This window comes from Prosopis cineraria, unplaced genomic scaffold, assembly GCF_029017545.1.
Source record: "Prosopis cineraria cultivar Desert tree isolate PC_DT_omini unplaced genomic scaffold, ASM2901754v1 PC4, whole genome shotgun sequence".
Taxonomy (NCBI): domain Eukaryota; kingdom Viridiplantae; phylum Streptophyta; class Magnoliopsida; order Fabales; family Fabaceae; genus Prosopis; species Prosopis cineraria.
In genome coordinates this window covers 33,802,372-33,811,515 of record NW_026555335.1, presented here as the reverse complement: position 1 = coordinate 33,811,515, position 9,144 = coordinate 33,802,372, and the positions used below count along the sequence as shown (strand labels likewise).

Below are 9,144 nucleotides of genomic sequence, written 5' to 3'. Positions count from 1 at the left end.
AAAAGATATTCAAACATAAATCACATTATATTAGTTAATTTTTTTAATTTTTATTTGTTAACTTTAATTAAATCTTAATCTTAATTATAAATTTTTTAATTCAAATATATCCTAATTTTTTTTTTAATACCAAAAACAATCATTGACTCCACGTAGGGTTCGGTGCGGTAACTTGAGAAAGACTTGGCGTTCGGGTCCCCTTTTTTTTGTTTTTAATTTAAAAGGCTCCTGAAACGCACAGTGTTTGGTTCTCTTTCCCATTCCAAGAGTGACTTCAAGATCAGACGGTCCCGACCAATGCCTCCATCTGTACGATACGGTAATGTTTATTGTCAAAGTCGAACGACGAGTAAACTATCGTGTCGACTGTCGTGCCGCTCACTTCAAAGAGAATGAATATTACACACACACATGTATTAAAAAGAAAAGCGACCCAAGCAGGGAGAGAAAGAGACAGAGACAGAGACTAGAGAGAGAAACACAAGGGAGAGTCCGTAGTTGGGAGTAGTTTGTTTGATTGCCAAGGAAAGTATCGGAGGAATCGCAGACAATGATGATGAAGTTAATGGGACCTGCACCTCCTCGATTCAGTTTATATGTTCGTCGTTGAAATGGGTGGAGCAGCAATCCCCAACTACTTCTTCCAGCTACCTATCTGTGCGTTGTTGAGTCGCTGCTTTCACTTGGGATCCAAGTCTGCATCACCATCACTACCGTCGTCAACAGCCACGTCGTCTTCTTCCTCTTTCTCTTCCTTATTGCGCTTGTCACAGCGCTCTTCACGACCATGATCCTCTGCCTCCTACGCACTCTGGGATCTCAATCGCAGATCCACCTTTCTTGTCAGTGCCGCTTTCAAGATTCAAGACCACCACCTTATTGCTTTTTCTCATGGACCCCGCTGCCTCTCGTCCAGCTGTAGTCATAGATAATGGCACCGGGTAAACTTCTCTTCCCCTTCTCCGTCTCAATTTAGTTTCTTTGCCTTTGTAGGAATGGAGGGGTTCGACGTGTTTGTCGAATTGCTTCGATTTGATTTTCCTCTTTTCGGGGGCAATTGCTTAGATGCAAGTTTCTGTAGCTCGATTTCTGATCGTATTGATCAATAAAGCTAGGTTAATGCTTCTTGTCGTGTAGGGTTTGGTCTCCCCTGAAATTGGAAGTGATCTTTCTTTGCAGGTATACTAAGATGGGGTTCGCCGGGAACGTTGAACCTTGTTTTATTGCTCCGACGGTAGTCGCCGTTAACGAGTCATTCCTTAATCAATCTAGAAGTTCTTCCAAGGCCAATTGGCTCGCACAGCACAATGCGGGAGTAATGGCTGATCTCGATTTCTTCATTGGGGACGAGGCACTCTCCAAGTCTCGATCTAGTAATACTTACAATCTTAGTTACCCTATTCAGCACGGCCAGGTTGAAAATTGGGATGCCATGGAGCGATTCTGGCAGCAGTGCATTTTTAATTATTTGAGGTGTGATCCAGAGGATCATTATTTTCTCTTGACCGAGAGTCCATTGACCGCACCTGAGAGTCGCGAGTATACTGGGGAAATCATGTTCGAGACATTTAATGTACCCGGACTTTACATAGCTGTAAATTCCGTGCTTGCTCTTGCTGCCGGCTACACAACATCCAAGGTTGGTATTTGTGTTCCAGACCCTGTATATTCGCAGAATTGAATGTTGACTTTTGATAAGCTCAATTGATGAGGTTTCTGCAAAGTCTTAAGGTCGCAGCATGGACAGCTGTGCTAGCTTAGTAGCTTTACAACAAGTCCATGAGTGATGGGACTCTCTATGCTCGCTTAGTTGAGGTTTCTGAAAGTCCCTTCCGGCAGCAGCGTTGACAGCTTTGCTAGTTAGTGTAGTAGCATCACAGCAGCTTCGTGAAAGATAGGACATGTAATAAACCCCCTGAATTTTGTAGCTTTTGCGGGCTTTCACTTGGAACTCAAATATATTATATCAAGAAATTCTTAATTAAGAAGATAGTTGAGGCTTCATTCTTAAATTATAAATTTTAGTTATAAAAATGGCCAGCCCTACTTTCTGCTTTGTAATGTAATTCCTTGATGATGAAAATAATAATTGCGTTGTCATTGTTGATCTTTTTGAGGAGTGGAAGATTACTTACTTGATGAGATTTTTATCAGGCAAGCTTGTCATTCTTGACTCATCAGTATATAGAAGATGAAATATTTCTATAGATCCCATACCAACCACTTGAATGCTTTTCTATTGATCTGTTGTTTGACAAACATTTCCTTTACTTATTCAGCTTTCTTCTTAGTGTGAGATGACAGGAGTTGTTGTGGATATTGGAGATGGGGCTACACATGTCGTTCCTGTAGCAGATGGTTATGTTATTGGGAGTAGCATCAAATCGGTTCCTATTGCAGGAAAAGATGTTACTCTTTTTGTCCAGCAGCTGATGCGGGTAGGTAGTCTGTGTGCTATAAAGTAACTAGCGTGTTTTGCTGGTATTTGTTCATAGATATGAATGTCTTATAAATTGTTTCCATAGTCTTTAAGGTTTTCATGAATTATTGTTGGACTAGCTAGTGAAACCCGATCACATTTAATGATCTAAGCACTAATCATGGATGACCTGAGACTATTACGTGTTTAATTGGTAATAATTAATACAAAAAAAAAAGAAAAAAAAAACACCTGTTTTGTAGATTAGGCGCCTCAGTAGTGATGTGTTCTGTAAATTTATTTCCTAGGGTGTGTAAAATACTCATCCTGTGGATAATCGTAAAACTTGCCTGTTTGATATGGGTGTTTTAAGGGTCTGGGTTGGGACAATCTTCCCCAGACTTGCAGTAACTGTGTTTAAGTGTGTGTAGATATATAAATCAGTAGAATATATCATAAAAAGTAAGAAAAATATCAGCCATCTAACAATGTATGGCTTTTTAATGATATTAATTATTGTTTGAGACATTACATTCTTTCTTGTGACTTTTTATTAACAAATTTTATTTAAATGAAATTCAACACGAGAAAAACTTAGTCATTTCATTTTGATTTTTTAATTTTGGGTAAATGGGTTTGGATTTGAGGGATTTGAGGGCTTGATAAGAATGGAAAATTTCTTATCTCCCTAATATGAGCCCAGGAATAAGACTGTAGTACTTTACCCTTCACTACTATTTGTATGGCAGAACTTATTCAGTGATTATTATGTGGTATATTGCTATACTGGCATTACTAAATCGAGAATATAATAATTGACACCCAATTTTGGTTCTGCTGTTTGCTAATTCTGATTTATAGACTGTCTCTTCTTGCATTGCTTCATGTAGGAAAGAGGAGAGAATGTGCCACCCGAAGACTCTTTTGAAGTTGCCCGCAAAGTGAAGGAAATGTATTGCTATACCTGTTCTGACATTGTTAAGGTCATCTTGAGTCCCCGACTGGTTTGATTTCTTTAACAATAGTCATTTCAGGAGTTTTGTGGTGCAAATAGTTGTTCTCTCCATTTTTTATGCTAGGCATCAGGGAGGAATAGTGTTCAATTTTTCTTGCATCAATTTAGTTTGCTTTCACATAAAGAATTGTTAATCAGCTTTTCTTCCCTTCCAATTTTAACAATGGCTGTGATCTCTCATGTTTTCAGGAGTTTAATAAGCATGACAAAGAACCAGCCAAGTATATCAAGCAATGGAGAGGTATCAAACCAAAAACAGGGGCACCATATTCCTGTGATATTGGCTATGAACGATTTCTGGGTCCTGAGGTTTGTTCTATGGTTTCTTTCTTACATTTTCCATAACTTGGGATCTTTCTGTCCAAGGGAAAGTTTGATTAGAGGCATATCTGCTTTTTGTTGAATCTATCCTATAAATATTTGAACAACAATATATTTTTTAATATAAAAGTGATTTGTTGATGGGAAGGAGAACAATAAATAACAGAGGACAAGCATTTTTCTCGAACTGAAGAAAAAAAGACCCCGTAAAATGAAAGAGCTTTCCAATTGCTTTGAAGATTGACTGGAGATCCCATAAAAAAACCATTGGCTGAAATCCATAGGGAGCCAGGGTAGCATGTAAGCAATCCTCCTTTAAAGATGCCACGGTGTAAATTCTCATGAAAATGTGACATTTGGTTCTAACCAAAGTCACTATGATCTTTTATAACCGGCAAACTGCCAAAGAACTTTGAGCAGCTTTCTCCTCTCAACCTGTAAAATTAACAGTTCAAAAGACTTGAAAATCAGCTGGACAAAAGTTCATATTAATAATACAAAACAATCTGTTCCAAATCTGCCATGCCATGTCCCAATGTAGATACAGGTGATTATGTCTTTTAACTTTTAAAACACAATAGCAAATTTTTATATTAATTGTATTTAGTAAGGCAGGTCAAAACAAAAGCATTTTACCTTAGAAGGAACCTTGATTATCCATAAATATTTTGACAGATGCTGACAACATGTGTTTGGACTTGGAATCAATAAAAATTAAGTATGAAATGACAAGTATAGAAACTAAAGAATCCAAAATCTTTGATGAAAAGAAAAGGCCATGAAATAGAATGGGCATTTTTGAGACCAAAGCAAGATTTTCAACCTGGGAATGTTTTATTTTATGTTCACTAACATCTACCTTAATTAGAGTGGTTATATGGGCAAAAATGTAAAATTTGAAGGGGCATTTGCTCTTCTACCATTATGCCTTTTCCATGGATAGTTATGGTTCATACCTCCATTTACTCAAGAATTGACGGAGATGTAGATCCTCAATGTCAGTAGAAATTTCATTAGATAGTACTTTTTATGTTATTGGATTGATAAGATTGTAGATTTCAATACATCTTTTTGATTATCATAATTTTTGTTTTGAAGCATAATATTGGTAAGAATAAAACTACTGCTTTGGAATCTTGCCTTCTGTACTGATGAACTTGGCCTCTGATGTCTGCAGATTTTCTTTAATCCTGAGATATATAGCAGTGATTTTACCACTCCTCTGCCAGTTGTAATTGACAAGTGCATTCAGTCTGCGCCAATTGACACCAGAAGAGCATTATACAAGGTGAAGTTTTACACATGATTTCTGATGTTTTGTCCCGATTTCTCTCTGGCTTTTAAGTCTCCATGAACAGTCTTTTTGTGTTTACCTTAAAATTAAGTTTTTTTAAGTCTCAATGGTTAGTATGGGGTGTGTTTCTGTTGTAGGTGCAGTTTCAGTACTTTAGTGTGACTGTCATCCCAACCCAAATGTTTATTCTCTGATTCTGTTTAACCAACAAGACTTTTCACTGTTGGATTTTGTACCATTTAATCTTGTGTTTTTATTTTATTACAGAATATAGTTTTGTCTGGAGGATCAACCATGTTCAAGGATTTCCACAGGAGGTTACAACGTGATCTGAAGAAAATTGTGGATGCTCGTGTTCTTGCATCTGAAGCACGTCTTGGTGGTGAGATAAAGGTAAGAATTTTCATGCATCATTTAATTTATGATTCTCCCTCCCTCCCCTACTCTCTATCTCTCTCACACAGATACAAGGCGATTACTTTGATACATACGTGAAAAGCCTGACCGCTATCTATTACTACTTTGGTCTGGGATTTCATTTTTGATCCACAGGCGCAACCAGTGGAGGTCAATGTTCTCAGCAATCCCATCCAGAGGTTTGCAGTTTGGTTTGGAGGCTCAGTGCTTGCTTCAACACCTGAGTTTTTTGGGGTATGAAGTACTTGCATCTAATTGATTTTTGAGCCATCCTCTAGTATACATAAATGTTGTGTCCTCATGACATGGCATTCCAATAACATCTAAATTTCTGTTTCAATGACAATTGAATTCTCTGTATAATGCCCTGTTGGGTACTTGGTGAATTACGCTGCCTTGTTCAAGGTAGTAAATGGCAAAAAGTGCACTTATGGTGCTAGACTCATCTGGCTTCTAGGAGTGAGAAGTGCTGGAAAACCATTCGCCTGAGTAAAGCAAGGTGTCAAAAGAAGGAAAATGTTGAAAATATGCTTAGGTAAATAGAAAATTAATAAACATGAAACTATTATGATAACATTTGGTATGTAAATTAAATATTAAAGCCTAATAATCTCATAAACTGTTCACTATTTCTGGCATCAGGTCCTAAGTTGTAAGGATTCAGCATAAAACTCTTACAAAACAGTTACCCAGCAAGATATTTCAGGGTGGTCTGGCTGGCATTCATGCATTATCTGATTAGAGAGATGCAAACTACACTAAAGTCAGAAAAGCACGAGGGAAACAAAAATTCATTGGTTTTATGGTTTTAGCCCACACGTAAATTACTTATCATGTTTTGAGATACTTAACTTCTAGGGTTGTGTGTCTTGTAAACTAAATCTACTGTGTGCAAGGAAGTTGAGTTGAGTGCCTTGCATCCCCTTGCAAGGCACCAATGGTGCTGCTGCCAAGCCAGTGCCTCGATGAAGGCCTGCACCTCAACCAGCTAGAGCTGTTGAGGTGCGGTCTCTTGGTTCGTCTCTTTGGACTACACTAGCCTTGTTCTTGAGAGTCATGTCTTTAAAGGTTAAAGTATATTGAGAAGCTGAGTATATTTAATATGATGAACTGTGGGGTTAAATGAGTAAGGGTTAAAGTACATGAAAAGAAAAATATTTTGATGTGGTGGCTAGGTTTGGAGACATGAAAATTGATTGGAACTACAAAGAGGACGATTATGTTGGACATTGGTACATTCCATTATTTTAGTGATAAAAGAGTTCTTAATTTCATGTTACCCCTCCTCTTAACCCTACACCATGTGAAGCCTACTTGTTCAACTAGAGGTGGTAATTTGGGCCAAGCCTAACTAACCAACATGAATAAGCCTAAAGAGTCTTGGGGCTGGGCTTGGAAGCTTCAAGATTTTTTGAAAGAAATCTGGGCCAAGCTTGAACCTAAATGGGCTTAGCCCAAATATCTAAATTCCTTTTTTATTATTAATAAAATTGAAAATATTATTATTTTTAAAATAAAAATTGTAATTAGATAAAAAATAAAAGAAAATAATATTTAACAATTAAGGCATTTGGGTTAGCCTGAAAGCCTACATGGGTTTTTTTTTTTTTTTTGGTATGGTAGGATATTTCAAGTCTAATATGAATGAGCTCAGCCCGAATTGATTCCGATCCAAATAAGCATGCCCCGCCCAATTTTTTGACTCTATGTCCAACATTTAGTTTTTTGATAATGGCTTTTCAGTTTTGATAAAAGAATATTTCTTTTGTTGTTCTTGATCTGAAATTTCTGGTCCCATGTGCAGGCTTGCCATACAAAGGCAGAGTATGAGGAATATGGAGCAAGCATATGCCGGACAAATCCAGTTTTCAAGGGGATGTACTGAACCAGAGATGAACTACTTGATCATATAACTGGAGTTTCTCGGTGAAAATATTCAACCACAGTCTGTTTGACTGTTCTTTCTTTCCAGGTGTATTCATATTGGCAGGAGTTGGTGTAACATATGTACATTCAGTGAGAAAATGGGAAAAATTCTCATTCCAATAGCTTTCCCGCAGCATATAGTTACAAATGGTAAATATGGTTGCTGCCAGGTCCATATGGTACAGATTTGATAGAAAGCAATCTTACAGGAAAAAGTTTGGCTGAATTGCAATTTTTGGTGTTCAACTTAGAGCTTGATGTTCTACATTTTTTCATTTGTTGGGAATGATAAATATACCCGGCAAGTACTTTTTCTAGGTAGGAAGTTGAATTCATTGGGATTGAGTTGTAAAACTAATAAGTACTAGTGCAAGGTTAGAAATGTGTCCTTGTGAAGTCACATATTTGGATTTTTGGGTACATAATGTCCATCTGGATTTTGTTAAACGCTGATACAAGTTTGAATCTCAAAATATCTAGGACAGGTTCATCTATATTGTGATATTTTTCTTCCATTTTTGGGTAAAAACTATATTTTGACTCATTCTGCCAAGGTTATATGAAATCAATTTCGAATTTCGACACTTTGGAAATTGTCCATTTTCTTCCTTTCTGGTGCCGCATGGACGATTTGTAAAAGTATGGGGTGAAGCTACTGTTCTATTGGTATCAAATCGTTTTAACTCTGTCGCTGATAACACGTTACACTCTGTCCAATTCCTTCATGAAAATGACTCTGAATTGGCATTATTTAACAATTACAATTTCCTTAAGCTGGTAAAAAAAATTTCAATTTTTTAAGGGACGTTGTGAACATGCTCAAGTAATAGTTTAAAGATAATTAAAGTATGGATTGCTTTCGTTCTATATCGTAATAGAGAAAGAATTTAAAGCTGTCCGGCCAACTATACTAAAATTTGATGAACCAGTATTGTTAGATCTTAGTCATTCTTTTTAACAATGAACTTCCACTTTCTAACTGACCTTGAGTTGGATGGAAGAAAGAGAGATTGCAATTTTTAATGCACATTGTAATCGCTAAGAACCACAATTAAAACAGGGAGAACTCTTACAAATTACAATGTCAGCATGAAAAAGGCTACCACTATTGGTGGACTATCTATCCAAGTATCCCCAAGCATCATAATATTGAGCTGAATGAGAACAATTAGTTTTTGCAACTTGTTTGTGAACAAATGTTTATTTGTTAATTATGTAAGGTAACTTGTTAATAGTTGAACGTTTTATTGTTTATACCATAGCAAGACTTGTAAAACATCATAGGGGAAATTATATCTTTTCATCTAAAATATATTTTCAAATAGATCCCGTGGGATAAACTGGTAAAGTTAGATTTTTAGGGTCTTTCTTTATTATAACACTACAAGGGTGTAACATCCTTAATTTTTAATTTTAAAATTTAAGTGTTTGATAAGGGTAAATTGATAAAATTAAGTGATTCATGAGCTAGTGACATTTTTTGATGACTAATGAGGTTTTTGTGTTTTTGTCGCCTTGAAAGAGGACTAAGTCGGAGTTCAAGCGGACTAAGGTACGAAATGAGAGGCCTAAAATGTGTGAGCCTTTCTATGCCATTTGTCATGGAGAACACATCATGTCTATGGCAGATGCATGAAAATTTAAATATATTAAATTGTTGAGTGTGTTTGAAAATGAGAGAGGCAATGGAGGAGGAGCTTAGGACTGCTAGGGCATCCTCTTTTGTGCTCTTTGAGGATGTGTTGAGCAAGA

The 9,144-nt window shown here is 36.7% G+C and overlaps 1 protein-coding gene across 1 annotated transcript; it reads left to right on the top strand.

The window, feature by feature from the left end:
• Positions 1-421: 421 nt before the first annotated feature.
• On the top strand, positions 422-7,886 carry LOC129309105 (actin-related protein 3). Its single transcript, XM_054950484.1, has 9 exons — positions 422-941; positions 1,180-1,639; positions 2,292-2,438; positions 3,310-3,402; positions 3,624-3,743; positions 4,933-5,043; positions 5,317-5,442; positions 5,602-5,700; positions 7,271-7,886. Exons 1-9 carry the CDS (start codon positions 892-894, stop codon positions 7,349-7,351), a joined length of 1,287 nt encoding a protein of 428 aa, XP_054806459.1. The 5' UTR covers positions 422-891; the 3' UTR covers positions 7,352-7,886.
• Positions 7,887-9,144: the final 1,258 nt, after the last annotated feature.